Genomic DNA, 17113 nt, shown 5'->3' with positions numbered 1-17113 from the left:
ATGGTCAGATGATTATCCAAATAAACTTTATTTAATTAATAAAAATAAAATTGTCAGTTGTTAAACATGTCAAATGACTATCGCGCGGTTACACCAAGTGGTCGCTTGGGGGCAGTGTTTCCATCTGAGGAAATCCCGGCTGGGACTAGAAACACATTCCTTTTGCGCCGGCTTCTTCACTCAAAAAATACAAAAAAAACATTAAAACATGTAAACATTATCATACTCTTTTAATGGTCAGATGATTATCCAAAGAAACTTTCTTTAATTACTAAAAATAAAATTGTCAGTAGTCAAATTAATGACTATCGCGCAGTTACACCAAGTAGTCGCTTGGGGGCAGTGTTTCCATCTGAGGAAATCCCGGCTGGGACCGGAAACACATTCCTTTAGCGCCGGCTTCTTCACTCAAAAAATACAAAAAAAACATTAAAACATGTAAACATTATCATACTCTTTTAATGGTCAGATGATTATCCAAATAAACTTTATTTAATTAATAAAAATAAAATTGTCAGTTGTTAAACATGTCAAATGACTATCGCGCGGTTACACCAAGTGGTCGCTTGGGGGCAGTGTTTCCATCTGAGGAAATCCCGGCTGGGACTGGAAACACATTCCTTTTGCGCCGGCTTCTTCACTCAAAAAATACAAAAAAAACATTAAAACATGTAAACATTATCATACTCTTTTAATGGTCAGATGATTATCCAAAGAAACTTTCTTTAATTACTAAAAATAAAATTGTCAGTAGTCAAATTAATGATTATCGCGCAGTTACACCAAGTGGTCGCTTAGGGGCAGTGTTTCCACCTGAGGAAATCCCGGCTGGGACCGGAAACACATTCCTTTTGCACCGGCTTCTTCACTCAAAAAATACAAAAAAACCATTAAAACATGTAAACATTATCATACTCTTTTAATGGTCAGATGATTATCCAAAGAAACTTTCTTTAATTACTAAAAATAAAATTGTCAGTAGTCAAATTAATGATTATCGTGCAGTTACACCAAGTGGTCGCTTAGGGGCAGTGTTTCCACCTGAGGAAATCCCGGCTGGGACCGGAAACACATTCCTTTTGCACCGGCTTCTTCACTCAAAAAATACAAAAAAAACATTAAAACATGTAAACATTATCATACTCTTTTAATGGTCAGATGATCATTCAAAAAAACGTTCTTTAATTACTAAAAATAAAATTGTCAGTAGTCAAATGAATGATTATCGCGCAGTTACACCAAGTGGTCGCTTGGGGGCAGTGTTTCCACCTGAGGAAATCCCGGCTGGGACCGGAAACACATTTCTTCACTCAAAAAATACAATAAAAACATGAAAACATGTAAACTTTATCATACTCTTTTAAAGGTCAGATGATTATTCAAAAAAACTTTCTTTAATTACTAAAAATAAAATTGTCAGTAGTCAAATTAATGATTATCGCGCAGTTACACCAAGTGGTCGCTTGGGGGCAGTGTTTCCATCTGAGGAAATCCCGGCTGGGACTGGAAACACATTCCTTTTGCGCCGGCTTCTTTACTCAAAAAATACAAAAAAAACATTAAAACATGTAAACATTATCATACTCTTTTAATGGTCGGATGATTATCCAAAAAAACTTTCTTTAATTACTAAAAATAAAATTGTCAGTAGTCAAATGAAAGATTATCGCGCAGTTACACCAAGTGGTCGCTTGAGGGCAGTGTTTCCACCTGAGGAAATCCCGGCTGGGACCGGAAACACATTCCTTTTGCGCTAACTTCTTCACTCAAAAAACACAAAAAAACATTAAAACATGTGAACATTATCATACTCTTTTAATGGTCATATGATTACTCAAAAAAACTTTCTTTAATTACTAAAAATAAAATTGTCAGTAGTCAAATTAATGACTATCGCGCAGTTACACCAAGTGGTCGCTTGAGGGCAGTGTTTCCACCTGAGGAAATCCCGACTGGGACCGGAAACATTCCTTTAGCGCCGGCTTCTTCACTCAAAAAATACAAAAAAAACCCCATTAAAACATGTAAACATTATCATACTCTTTTAATGGTCAGATGATTATCCAAATAAACTTTATTTAATTAATAAAAATAAAATTGTCAGTTGTTAAACATGTCAAATGACTATCGCGCGGTTACACCAAGTGGTCGCTTGGGGGCAGTGTTTCCATCTGAGGAAATCCCGGCTGGGACTAGAAACACATTCCTTTTGCGCCGGCTTCTTCACTCAAAAAATACAAAAAAAACATTAAAACATGTAAACATTATCATACTCTTTTAATGGTCAGATGATTATCCAAAGAAACTTTCTTTAATTACTAAAAATAAAATTGTCAGTAGTCAAATTAATGACTATCGCGCAGTTACACCAAGTAGTCGCTTGGGGGCAGTGTTTCCATCTGAGGAAATCCCGGCTGGGACCGGAAACACATTCCTTTAGCGCCGGCTTCTTCACTCAAAAAATACAAAAAAAACATTAAAACATGTAAACATTATCATACTCTTTTAATGGTCAGATGATTATCCAAATAAACTTTATTTAATTAATAAAAATAAAATTGTCAGTTGTTAAACATGTCAAATGACTATCGCGCGGTTACACCAAGTGGTCGCTTGGGGGCAGTGTTTCCATCTGAGGAAATCCCGGCTGGGACTGGAAACACATTCCTTTTGCGCCGGCTTCTTCACTCAAAAAATACAAAAAAAACATTAAAACATGTAAACATTATCATACTCTTTTAATGGTCAGATGATTATCCAAAGAAACTTTCTTTAATTACTAAAAATAAAATTGTCAGTAGTCAAATTAATGATTATCGCGCAGTTACACCAAGTGGTCGCTTAGGGGCAGTGTTTCCACCTGAGGAAATCCCGGCTGGGACCGGAAACACATTCCTTTTGCACCGGCTTCTTCACTCAAAAAATACAAAAAAACCATTAAAACATGTAAACATTATCATACTCTTTTAATGGTCAGATGATTATCCAAAGAAACTTTCTTTAATTACTAAAAATAAAATTGTCAGTAGTCAAATTAATGATTATCGTGCAGTTACACCAAGTGGTCGCTTAGGGGCAGTGTTTCCACCTGAGGAAATCCCGGCTGGGACCGGAAACACATTCCTTTTGCACCGGCTTCTTCACTCAAAAAATACAAAAAAAACATTAAAACATGTAAACATTATCATACTCTTTTAATGGTCAGATGATCATTCAAAAAAACGTTCTTTAATTACTAAAAATAAAATTGTCAGTAGTCAAATGAATGATTATCGCGCAGTTACACCAAGTGGTCGCTTGGGGGCAGTGTTTCCACCTGAGGAAATCCCGGCTGGGACCGGAAGCACATTCCTTTAGCGCCGGCTTCTTCACTCAAAAAAAACAAAAAAAACCATTACAACATGTAAACATTATCATACTCTTTTAATGGTCAGATGATTATCCAAAGAAACTTTCTTTAATTACTAAAAATAAAATTGTCAGTTGTAAACATGTCATATGACTATCGCGCAGTTACACCAAGTGGTCGCTTAGGGGCAGTGTTTCCACCTGAGGAAATCCGGCTGGGACCGGAAACACATTCCTTTTGCGCCGGCTTCTTCACTCAAAAAATACAAAAAAAAACCCATTACAACATGTAAACATTATCATACTCTTTTAATGGTCAGATGATTATCCAAAGAAACTTTCTTTAATTACTAAAAATAAAATTATCAGTAGTCAAATTAATGACTATCGCGCAGTTACACCAAGTGGTCGCTTGGGGGCAGTGTTTCCACGTGAGCAAACCCCTGATGAAATCCCGGCTAGGACCGGAAACATTCATTTTATTTTATTTTATTTTTTATTTTTTGTAATTTTTTTTTTGTGTTATGTGGTTTTTTTTGTATTTTTTTATTTTATTGAACAACAAACATACATTTATAATTGACACAAAAGTCAAGGCACTTTCAACATCAAGGAAAGAAAACAAAAGCAAAAACAGAGTAATAGTACTAAAAAATATGAGAAAAAAACAAAACAAGACAAAAAGGGCTACCTAAATCACTTTAAATGTTTTGGAAACATTAATTTTGCGCCAGCTTCTTCATTCAAAAAATACAAATGTCGCCGTGCGTTGAAAACCACTAAAACATGAAAACAATATCGCACTCTTTTAATGGTCAGATGAAGCCTCGTGAACGGAGTGGTTCGATAATTTCTCGAAACTTCATGCGTAACTCATAACTCTAAATATTTACCCGTTTTAAACAAAGGTTGGTATTGAAGTGAATTATTAATGAACTCATGTTATGTTCTACATATGGTGAACGTTTATATTCAACTTTGAGAAAGCGAACCAAGTAAATAATGTTTGAGCCCATAATGAATTAAGGAGCCTTAGTTGGACGTTCGCATGTGGACTGGGTTAACTGGGGACGGCGTGTTGCGGTTGGGAGAGTGGCCGTGCTAGCGACCTGAGGGTTCCTGGTTCAATCCCCACCTTCTACCAACCAAGTCACGTTCATTGTGTCCTTGAGCAAGACAGTTCACCCTTGCTCCTGATGGTTCGTGGTTAGGGCCTTGCATGGCAGCTCCCGCCATCAGTGTGTGAATGTGTGCGTGAATGGGTGAATGTGGAAATAGTGTCAAGGGTTGAAGGTAGAATAGCGCTATACAAGTATAACCCATTCACCATAACTGTCTCACGAGAAGAGGCAATAAATTCAGACTTCGGAATGCAAAAGTGATAGCTCTATCCTGGAGGAGAGACTCCCTGTCTATCTTCACGTCAACTTTTAAGTTACAACATACAGAGGTTGTTTTCCGGTCACTTGCACATGAACATCGCTTTACATGGTCAGGTTGTACTCTCCTGAATGAACACACACCCAGACAAAGTAAGAAGGAATATAAGACTGTGGTTCGGCTCGTCCAAGTTAGGAGTGCCTCATTTTTTCGACTTGACCTCCTCTAGGTACTGCAGTCCTGTTTAATGACGCTCGCTTGTAATAAAGACACTTTTGGTTCAGTAAAGCGTCTCCGACATCTCTTTTGATCCAGCCGCACTGCCGTGTCGCCCTTCTGCCCGGACGAGGATGACAAGATGTCGCGGCAATTGCCGTGGTTAAATTCGAGCCTTGCATTTGTTTGTCCTGTTCGGTTTTGTCCTTTGGGAGTAAGAGCAGCTGTCTTGTTTGTATGTAAGGTTTTACTGCTGGGTTTATTTTGTCTTTTTTCATGACTTTGTTGTATTGCTTCGGTTATTCACTGATGCACGGCACGGTTACGACATCTTGAATGTCAACGTGGCGACTGATCAGATCCTTAGACATGATCAGAACATATGCAGGTGCAAGGCAATGCCTTATTTGACTGAGCAAGGTGTTTGTCTTCTTGTGCCCGGCAGACATCTGTGAAAAACACCTTCTCCCTGAGCAGGAGGAGGAGCCGCAGTCACCCCACGTTAAAGGGGACATGTCACACTGACAACACACACTTCAAATGTCCTCACTGTGACAAAACCTTTAAATACCCATGTAAACTGAAAAGACACACGAGTACACACACTGGAGAAAAAAACATTCATGTGCTCAGTTTGTCCTAAAAGATTCTTTCGGGAGGATGTTTGGCAACGCACACTAAAATACACATGGAGAAAATGTTCAGTCTGTGGTAAAGGTTTTGTGCGAAATCGAGATCTGATATTACACAAGAACACACACTGGAGAAAAAACATTTGAGTGTTCAGTTTGTAGTAGAATATTCTATCGGAAGGAACATTTGATAAAGCACACAACAATACACATCGGTGAATACCGTATATATGTTCAGTCTGTGGTAAAGGTTTAACAAAAAAATGGTTATTTGAAAAGACACATGAGAACGCACACTGGTGAGAAACCATTCATGTGCTCAGTTTGTAGTAAAAGATTCCCCCAGAAAACAGGTTTGATAAGACACACAAGAATGCACACTGGTGAAACACCTTATATATGTTCAGTTTGTAGTAAATGTTTCATGGGAGTCAACATTTGAGATTGCACACACTGGGGTAAAAAAAACCTTATATATGTCCAGTCTGTGGTAAAGGTTTAACAAACAATAGTGATTTGAAAAGACACGAGAACACACACCGGGGAAAGACCTTATATATGTTCAGTTTTTTATTCACAATTGAGCTGTAGTGTCAAAAAATGTCCAGCAGAGGACGACACCAGTCCGCCGAGTACACGTAGAATCGAATCTGACGGTACGTTTTTTTTTTTAACAAATCAGCACTATTTGTACTTTTCAAAAAGTCTGACATCAATTTAACTTGTTATAAACAACTTACAGCATCGCTCATACACTGCATTGTGTGGGACGGCGACAGATTAATCCGGTAAAAAAAAAGAAAGTCCGATGTGTTTGGCAGGCGAATACCAGAAGTGACGTCATCAAACGAGTGTTTCGCAAATCCAGCAAACAAATAGAAATAATTTTAGATACAAATCGAACCATTGTAGTCATATTTCATTGCACAGTCATATGTAACAATTATTATTAGTTTTAGTATAAAAAAAACACATGTATAATATAATAATAACTGCCTTCAGGGCAACACGGATTGGTAAATAAATAAATAAATAAAACACATAAAAATAACACCACCTCTGCAAAAGAGACACACATCTTGCAACGTGAGTTAAAATGCTCTATATTATTGTTTGTAAATTTCTTTATTATCTTATATTGCGTTTGTGTGAAATTGATTCCAAATAAATCATTATTTATGTCGATTTACTGTTATTTTATATTACTTCTTCCGGTCACTGCATACCCTGCCAGACTTCCGTAGTTTCCGTTTCCGTAGCTCCTCCCCCTTTCCCTCGCTGCTACTCGCAACGCTAAGAAGTCAGTTGTGTCCAAAATGTGTGGCGTTTTGTAACTAAAACGAACTGTTTATATTTGTATAATTTGCTATTTGATAAGATAGCGAGTGTTTTTGTGTTGTTCTCGCCGCTACTTAGAGCGCCTCGGGCCTTTTATCGTCTGACACTCGTTGGCGGGATTTCTTCGAAGCAGTCACGTGACCACACGACGCAATCGGATAAAATGTCAGTTTTATTCAGATAGGAAGTCCCAGAAGGAGTTCACGTGACATTTACTCCATTTTCAGGTAGGTGTAATACTGCAAATGTGCATCTAACTCCTTCCCCACGCAGTTCTATTATTTTTGTATTGTTTTCTTTTTGTAACTTCCTTCCATCCATTTTTTTTTACCGCTTGTCCCGTTTGTTTGAGTCAATATGACCTTTTCCACCAAAACTTGAGAGAAGTGAGTGGTTTCCACCACATTTCACCCTTCAGGTACTTTATGCAAATCAGGCTGATGACGTATGGAGGAGTGGTTTACTATATTTAATCTACACGGAACGAGACAAGCGGTAGGAAATGGATGGATGGATGGGTACCATGTAAATCAGCATACAATATTAGGTCATGATTATTTTACTAAAATTAAGTAAATTAAATACAAAGCAATCATATACAAAACAATATAATTTAAAAAAATAAAGTCTGCCGAATTCTTCCTAAAAAGTATTTTGTCAGAGGATTCATTTTGGTCCATTTCAGCTGTAAATAATATATAATTAATACATATCATTGTTTATCTGTAAATAACAACATATAAACAATAAATGTTAGTTTTTATCTGTAAATATCAATATATAAATAATAAATGTCAATGTTAATCTGCAAATAACAATATATAAATAATAAATGTCAATGTTTATCTGTAAATAAAAATATATAAATAATACATTTTAGTATGTATCTGTAAATATTAATAACAATATATAAATAATACATTTTAGTATGTATCTGTAAGTAACATATATAAATAATACATGTCAGTGTTTAACCATAAATAATAATATATAAATAATAAATGTCAGTGTTTATCTGTAAATAACAATATATAAATACTAAATGTTAGTGTTAATCTGTAAATAACAATATATAAATGCAAAATGTCAGTGTTTGTAAATAAAAATATATAAATAATAAATGTCAGTGTTTATATGTAAATAATTTATAAATACTAAATGTTAGTGTTAATCTGTAAATAACAATATTTAAATAATAAATGTCAGTGTTTGTAAATAAAAATATATAAATAATACATGTCAGTGTTTATCTGTAAATAATTATATATAAATAATAAATGTCAGTGTTTATCTGTAAAGTTAAAGTCCCAATGATTGTCACACACACACTAGGTGTGGGGAAATGTGTCCTCTGCATTTGACCCATCCCCTTGTTCACCCCCTGGTAAGTAAGGGGAGCAGTGAGCAGCAGCGGTGGTCGCGCCCGGGAATATTTTTTGGTAATTTAACCCCCAATTCCAACCCTTGATGCTGAGTGCCAAGCAGGGAGGTAATGGCTCCCATTTTTATAGTCTGTGGTATGACTCGGCCGGGGTTTGAACTCACAACCTATCGAACTCAAGGCGGACACTCTAACCACTAGGCCACTGATTAGTAAATAACATCCATCCATCCATCCATCCATCTTCTTCCGCTTATCTGAGGTCGGGTTGCGGGGGCAGCAGCCTAAGCAGGGAAGCCCAGACTTCCCTCTCCCCAGCCACTTCGTCCAGCTCTTTCCGAGGAATCCCGAGGCATTCCCAGGCCAGCCGGGAGACATAGTCTTCCCAACGTGTCCTGGGTCTTCCCTGTGGCCTCTTACTGGTCGGACATGCCCTAAACACCTCCCTAGGGAGGCGTTCGGGTGGCATCCTGACCAGATGCCCGAACCACCTCATCTGGCTCCTCTCGATGTGGAGGAGAATCGGCTTTACTTTGAGCTCCTCCCGGATGACAGAGCTTCTCACCCTATCTCTAAGGGAGAGCCCCGCCACCCGTCGGAGGAAACTCATTTCGGCCGCTTGTACCCATGATCTTGTCCTTTCGGTCATAACCCAAAGCTCATGACTATAGGTGAGGATGGGAACGTAGATCGACCGGTAAATTGAGAGCTTTGCCTTCCGGCTCAGCTCCTTCTTCACCACAACGGATCGATACAGCGTCCGCATTACTGAAGATGCCGCACCGATCCGCCTGTCGATCTCACAATCCACTCTTCCCTCACTCGTGAACAAGACTCCGAGGTACTTGAACTCCTCCACATGGGGAAGGGTCTCCTCTCCAACCCGGAGATGGCACTCCACCCTTTTCCGGGCGAGAACCATGGACTCGGACTTGGAGGTGCTGATTCTCATCCCAGTCGCTTCACACTCGGCTGCGAACCGATCCAGTGAGAGCTGAAGATCCTGGCCAGATGAAGCCATCAGAACCACATCATCTGCAAAAAGCAGAGACCTAATCCTGCAGCCACCAAACCAGATCCCCTCAACGCCCTGACTGCGCCTAGAAATTCTGTCCATAAAAGTTATGAACAGAATCGGTGACAAAGGGCAGCCTTGGCGGAGTCCAACCCTCACTGGAAACGTGTCCGACTTACTGCCGGCAATGCGGACCAAGCTCTGACACTGATCATACAGGGAGCGGACCGCCACAATTAGACAGTCCGATACCCCATACTCTCTGAGCACTCTCCACGGGACTTCCCGAGGGACACGGTCGAATGCCTTCTCCAAGTCCACAAAGCACATGTAGACTGGTTGGGCAAACTCCCATGCTGGTCCACAGTTCCACGACCAGGACGAAAACCGCATTGTTCCTCCTGAATCCGAGGTTCGACTATCCGGCGTAGCCTCCTCTCCAGTACACCTGAATAGACCTTACCGGGAAGGGTGAGGAGTGTGATCCCACGATAGTTGGAACACACCCTTCGGTTCCCCTTCTTAAAGAGAGGAACCACCACCCCGGTCTGCCAATCCAGAGGTACCGCCCCCGATGTCCACGCGATGCTGCAGAGTCTTGTCAACCAAGACAGCCCCACAGCATCCAGAGCCTTAAGGAACTCTGGGCGGATCTCATCCACCCCCGGGGCCTTGCCACCGAGGAGCTTTTTAACTACCTCAGCAACCTCAGCCCCAGAAATAGGAGAGACCACCACAGATTCCCCAGGCACTGCTTCCTCATAGGAAGACAGGTTGGTGGGATTGAGGAGGTCTTCGAAGTATTCTCTCCACCGATCCACAACATCCATAGTCGAGGTTAGCAGAACAATATAAGTAAATAACAATATATAAATAATAAAGGTCAGTGTTTATCAGTATATAACAATATATACATAATAAATGTTAGTGTTTATCTCACGCCTCAGCTTGTTAGCATTAGCATTCAGTTCACTAGGGTTGAGACTAATAAGTACACACATGAAGTGTCACTGACTACTTTTACAACATGTAATTGTCATGATCCGTGGTCCGGATCATGTTTTTTTTAGTTACGCTGTTAGTTTTGGGCTTCCTTAGTTCCTGGTTTCACTTCCTTGTTTGAGTTTGTTACCATGGTTACTTATTATTTTCACCTGCCGCTTGCCATCACTGACACTATTTGAGCCTTTCTTTCTGTTCACTCGTTCTGCCTTCATTGTGCTTATGTCATACTGGTTACGTCTCGTTCATGCCAAGTAAGTTTTTTCCTTGTCCATGCCATAGCTTCTGCTCAGTAGTAGACTGTGTTTTAGGCACGCTTGCCTTTTTTGTTGTATTGTTTGCGTTTGTGGTAGTTTGGATTATTTATGTCTATTAAATCCAAGCCTACCTTCACGCTGTCGTCCGGAGCCGTCTTTGCATTGGAAGAACACCGGTCGCAGCGAGCTGCGACCCCCCGTTTGTGACAGAATGAAGGCAGCCGACGTTCTTACGCAGACGGGCCATGAGGAGGTGATGGAGACGCGCTGGCGAAGATGGAAGCCAGCCAGAAAGGCTTCTTTTCGCCAGCATGACGCGTCGTTCCCCCAAAATCCTCCCCGGGACAACAAGATTCCCCAACCAGCCCAGTCTTCCTCGCCACCGCAGGAGACCCGTGCTGATGACGTCATCCCGCCCACTAGTGATGACGTCAGAGACCAATACTTTTTTTTTAGATTCTATTTACTCCCTCTGTCAGGCGCCCACTAAGGATTTTGTTTCTAGAAATAATCCTTTTGAGAAGATTTTTTCTAAATTTAGATTTTTTCAGTCCCAGTGTTCTATTTTTCAAGTTCCGCCCCTAGTAACTTTGGCTCCGCCCCCAGAGAGCATTGCTCCCACCCAGTCTAAAGTGGGGGTGGTGAATAGACTTTTTGGACAATCGAGAGGGGAGGAGTCTACCCTCCTCCTGACCTCCCTCCACCCACCCCTAGGGACGTTTCCAGACCGCAAGGAGCGCGTCTGGTATCCGCCCCTTGAGGGGGTGGCTGGGGCCGGGAGCTGTGCTGGTGGGGTGGCTCAGCTGCACCCAACCAGGTAGCAACCTCCATCCCAGTCCGTCGGCATGCCAAGCCGCAACCCCAGCTAGGCCAGCTCCTGTCCCTGCTCCTCTGCTAGCTCCTGTCCCTGCTCCTCGGCTAGCACCTGCTCCAGTTCCTGCACCTCGGCTAGCACCTGCTCCAGTTCCTGCACCTCGGCTGACACCTGTTCCTGCACCTCGGCTGACACGCCAAGCTTCACCTCCTGTACCTGCACCACGCCAAGCTTCGCCTCCTGTACCCCCCGATTGTGACAGTAATAAAGACAATAGTTAATATTTGGTGTTATTTACCTTCATTTCACTCACAATAGTGTGAGAGTCCAGTCCATAGTGGATCTAACATACTAGTGTGAGTCCAGTCCATAGTGGATCTAACATAATAGTGCGAGTCCAGTCCATAGTGGATCTACATAATATTGTGAGAGTCCAGTCCATAGTGGATCTAACATAATAGTGAGAGTCCAGTCCATAGTGGATCTACATAATATTGTGAGAGTCCAGTCCATAGTGGATCTAACATAATAGTGAGAGTCCAGTCCATAGTGGATCTAACATAATAGTGTGAGAGTCCAGTCCATAGTGAATCTAACATAACAGTGTGAGAGTCCAGTCCATAGTGGACCCTAACATAAGAGTGTGAGAGTCCAGTCCATAGTGGATCTAACATAATAGTGAGAGTCCAGTCCATAGTGGATCTAACATAATAGTGTGAGAGTCCAGTCCATAGTGGATCTAACATAAGAGTGTGAGAGTCCAGTCCATAGTGGATCTAACATAATAGTGTGAGAGTCCAGTCCATAGTGGATCTAACATAAGAGTGTGAGAGTCCAGTCCATAGTGGATCTAACATAATAGTGTGAGAGTCCAGTCCATAGTGGATCTAACATAATAGTGAGAGTCCAGTCCATAGTGGATCTACATAATATTGTGAGAGTCCAGTCCATAGTGGATCTAACATAATAGTGTGAGAGTCCAGTCCATAGTGGATCTAACATAATAGTGTGAGAGTCCAGTCCATAGTGGATCTAACATAATAGTGAGAGTCCAGTCCATAGTGGATCTACATAATATTGTGAGAGTCCAGTCCATAGTGGATCTAACATAATAGTGAGAGTCCAGTCCATAGTGGATCTAACATAATAGTGTGAGAGTCCAGTCCATAGTGGATCTAACATAATAGTGTGAGAGTCCAGTCCATAGTGGATCTAACATAATAGTGAGAGTCCAGTCCATAGTGGATCTAACATAATAGTGTGAGAGTCCAGTCCATAGTGGATGTAACATAATAGTGAGAGTCCAGTCCATAGTGGATCTAACATAATATTGTAAGAGTCCAGTCCATAGTGGATCTAACATAAGAGTGTGAGAATCCAGTCCATAGTGGATCTAACATAACAGTGAGAGTCCAGTCCATAGTGGATCTAACATACTAGTGTGAGTCCAGTCCATAGTGGATCTAACATAATAGTGAGAGTCCAGTCCATAGTGGATCTACATAATATTGTGAGAGTCCAGTCCATAGTGGATCTAACATAATAGTGAGAGTCCAGTCCATAGTGGATCTAACATAATAGTGTGAGAGTCCAGTCCATAGTGGATCTAACATAATAGTGTGAGAGTCCAGTCCATAGTGAATCTAACATAATAGTGAGAGTCCAGTCCATAGTGGATCTAACATAATAGTGTGAGAGTCCAGTCCATAGTGGATGTAACATAATAGTGAGAGTCCAGTCCATAGTGGATCTAACATAATATTGTAAGAGTCCAGTCCATAGTGGATCTAACATAAGAGTGTGAGAATCCAGTCCATAGTGGATCTAACATAACAGTGAGAGTCCAGTCCATAGTGGATCTAACATACTAGTGTGAGTCCAGTCCATAGTGGATCTAACATAATAGTGAGAGTCCAGTCCATAGTGGATCTACATAATATTGTGAGAGTCCAGTCCATAGTGGATCTAACATAATAGTGAGAGTCCAGTCCATAGTGGATCTAACATAATAGTGTGAGAGTCCAGTCCATAGTGGATCTAACATAATAGTGTGAGAGTCCAGTCCATAGTGGATCTAACATAATAGTGAGAGTCCAGTCCATAGTGGATCTAACATAATAGTGTGAGAGTCCAGTCCATAGTGGATGTAACATAATAGTGAGAGTCCAGTCCATAGTGGATCTAACATAATATTGTAAGAGTCCAGTCCATAGTGGATCTAACATAAGAGTGTGAGAATCCAGTCCATAGTGGATCTAACATAACAGTGAGAGTCCAGTCCATAGTGGATCTAACATACTAGTGTGAGTCCAGTCCATAGTGGATCTAACATAATAGTGTGAGAGTCCAGTCCATAGTGGATCTAACATAAGAGTGTGAGAGTCCAGTCCATAGTGGATCTAACATAATAGTGAGAGTCCAGTCCATAGTGAATCTAACATAACAGTGTGAGAGTCCAGTCCATAGTGGATCTAACATAAGAGTGTGAGAGTCCAGTCCATAGTGGATCTAACATAATAGTGAGAGTCCAGTCCATAGTGGATCTAACATAATAGTGAGAGTCCAGTCCATAGTGAATCTAACATAATAGTGTGAGAGTCCAGTCCATAGTGGATCTAACATAAGAGTGTGAGAGTCCAGTCCATAGTGGATCTAACATAAGAGTGTGAGAGTCCAGTCCGTAGTGGATCTAACATAATAGTGAGAGTCCAGTCCATAGTGGGGCCAGCAGGAGATCATCTTGAGTGGAGACGTCCCCAACCGATGCACAGATGAGTGGTCCACCCTGGGTCCCGACTTTGGACAGCTAGCGCGTCATCTGTGGTCACCGAATTTTTGTCTTTGCAGTCTATTCAATTGAATATAAGTTGAAAAGGATTTGCAAATCATTGTATTCTCTTTTTATTGACCATGTAAATAGCACATGTGCACGCCACTAAAAACATGACTGAGTAAACATTCGAAAGCCTGTTTTTTTGGCTGAGAAATCAATCAGGCCAACATGAACCCAAACAGGAGGCGTGTCCTAGGTGCGTTCACCTCACAGCGTTGCACAGTGGTCTCCAAGAGAACACCATGGAACTCTCCAGGGTCAACCAACTCTCCTACGAGGACTTTGTCAGCACCTTCGGCAATGTGGTGGAGAAATGTCCCATTGTGGCAGCAGCTGTGTGGGCCAGGCGACCCTTTGGCAGCATCGACGCCTTGGAGGACGCCATCAGTGACTTCATTGACGCTTTGCCTGAGTCAGGTGAGTGGCAAATGATCAAACCACTTCTTTCACCAGCATTCTGACCCCTACTCCACTTTTAGGGATGTGGTTCATCCGGTCGTCCGGGATGGGGAGGAGGGGTCTTTTAGTCACATTAGACACGGTCATGGTCAAAACACGTGTAAAGAACATTTCCAATAACATTTCCAATAATTTCCACAACTCTTATTTTTTTTGTGATACAGTGATTGGAGCACATACTTGTTGGTCACAAAAAACATTCATGAAGTTTGGTTCTTTTATGAATTTATTATGGGTCTACTGAAAATGTGAGCAAATGTGCTGGGTCAAAAGTATACATACAGCAATGTTAATATTTGCTTACATGTCCCTTGGCAAGTTTCACTGCAATAAGGCGCTTTTGGTAGCCATCCACAAGCTTCTGCTTGAATTTTTGACCACTCCTCTTGACAAAATTGGTGCAGTTCAGTTAAATTTGTTGGTTTTCTGACATGGACTTGTTTCTTCAGCATTGTCAATCAATCAATCAATCTTTATTTATATAGCCCTAAATCACAAGTGTCTCAAAGGGCTGCACAAGCCACAACGACATCCTCGGTACAAAGCCCACATACGGGCAAGGAAAAACTCACCCCAGTGGGACGTCGATGTGAATGACTATGAGAAACCTTGGAGAGGACCGCATATGTGGGTAACCCCCCCCCTCTAGGGGAGACCGAAAGCAATGGATGTCGAGTGGGTCTGACATAATATTGTGAGAGTCCAGTCCATAGTGGATCCAACATAATAGTAAGAGTCCAGTCCATAGTGGGACCAGCAGGACACCATCCCGAGCGGAGACGGGTCAGCAGCGTAGAGATGTTCCCAGCCGATGTCCACACGTTTAAGTCAGGACTTTGGGAAGGCCATTCTAAAACCTTCATTCTAGCCTGATTTAGCCATTCCTTTACCACTTTTGACGTGTGTTTGGGGTCATTGTCCTGTTGGAACACCCAACTGTCCCCAAGACCCAACCTCCGGGCTGATTATTTTAGGTTGTCCTGAAGAATTTGGAGGTAATCCTCCTTTTTCATTGTCCCATTTACTCTCTGTAAAGCACCAGTTCCATTGGCAGCAAAACAGGCCCAGAGCATAATACTACCACCACCATGCTTGACGGTAGGATTCTGTTCCTGGGATTAAAGGCCTCACCTTTTCTCCTCCAAACATATTGCTGGGTATTGTGGCCAAACAGCTCAATTTTTGTTTTATCTGACCACAGAACTTTCCTCTAGAAGGTCTTATCTTTGTCCATGTGATGTAAAATGTTAACATTGCTGTATGTATACTTTTTGACCCAGCAGATTTGGTCACTTTTTCAGTAGACCCATAAAAAAATCATAAAAGAACCAAACTTAATGAATGTTTTTTGTGACCAACAAGTATGTGTTCCTATCACTCTATCACAAAAAAACAAGCGTTGTAGAAATGATTGGAAACTCAAGACAGCCATGACATTATGTTCTTTACAAGTGTATGTAAACTTTTCACCATGACTGTGTATATATATATATATATGTATGTATGTACATATGTATTTTTTTTTTAAAATACGTTTTCAGCCATCTCAATGATACCAGAAGGAGACTGTTGAACAACTTAAGCTGTACATCAAGCAAGAATGGGAAAGAATTCCATTTCCAAAATGTGTCTCCTCAGTTCCCAAACGTTTACTGAGTGTTGTTAAAAGGAAAAGCCATGTAACACAGTGGTAAAAATGCCCCTGTGACAACTTTTTTGCAAAGTGTTGCTGCTATTAAATTCTAAGTTAATGATTATTTGCAAAAAAAAATTTTTTTTCTCAGTGTGAACATTAAATATCTTGTCTTTGCAGTCTATTCAGTTGAATATAAGTTGAAAATGATTTGCAAATCATTGTATTTTCTTTTTATTTACCATTTACACAACGTGACAACTTCACTGCTTTTGGGTTTTGTATAAAATCTCATTATTGTTAGCCACATTTGTTGAGCCATTTGCAGATAAAGCATATTTGTGTCCAGGTAAAGAGGGCATCCTCCGGTGCCACCCGGATCTGGCCGGTCGGGACCTCCGGGTGGGCACGCTGACCCAGGAGTCTCTGAAGGAACAGGCCAATGTGGGCATGGACGCGCTGACCTCCGAGGAGGCCTCCAGCATGGCACGGCTCAACGAGGACTACAAGGCGCATTTTGGCTTCCCGTTCGTCATCTGCGCCCGCATGAACGACAAGCCCAACATCTTCCGGCAGATGCGCGCTCGCATGGCCAAAGGGCGCGCGGCGGAGAGAGAGCGCGGCATCGAGGAGGTCAAGAAAATATGTCGCCTGCGTCTTCAGGACCTCGTGCACGCTGACACTTGAGTCACTTTGTAGCCTCACAAAGTCCACCAAAAGGCTTTTATTTCAAAAAGAAGATCTGGCAGCTCAGCAACTAAAGAGCAGGCAAAAATGTGCTTATATTAAAAAGTTTTTGCCAAAG

General features: G+C 41.2%; 1 protein-coding gene across 1 annotated transcript; it reads left to right on the top strand.

The window, feature by feature from the left end:
* Window positions 1-6935: 6935 nt before the first annotated feature.
* On the top strand, window positions 6936-17113 carry urad (ureidoimidazoline (2-oxo-4-hydroxy-4-carboxy-5-) decarboxylase). Its single transcript, XM_061980425.2, has 3 exons — window positions 6936-7141; window positions 14399-14633; window positions 16658-17113. Exons 2-3 carry the CDS (start codon window positions 14459-14461, stop codon window positions 16993-16995), a joined length of 513 nt encoding a protein of 170 aa, XP_061836409.1. The 5' UTR covers window positions 6936-7141; window positions 14399-14458; the 3' UTR covers window positions 16996-17113.

The sequence above is a fragment of the Nerophis lumbriciformis genome, linkage group LG20, assembly GCF_033978685.3.
Source record: "Nerophis lumbriciformis linkage group LG20, RoL_Nlum_v2.1, whole genome shotgun sequence".
Taxonomy (NCBI): Eukaryota; Metazoa; Chordata; class Actinopteri; order Syngnathiformes; family Syngnathidae; genus Nerophis; species Nerophis lumbriciformis.
Note: the sequence above shows the minus strand (reverse complement) of the source record. Positions and strands in the feature narration are given on the sequence as shown.

Excerpts from the sequence above, each read along its gene's own strand:
- urad (XM_061980425.2), top strand. The coding sequence starts at position 14,459 with ATGGAACTCTCCAGGGTCAACCAACTCTCCTACGAGGACTTTGTCAGC. Across the intron at positions 14,634-16,657 it reads TGACGCTTTGCCTGAGTCAG|GTAAAGAGGGCATCCTCCGG; the intron begins GTGAGTGGCAAA and ends ATTTGTGTCCAG.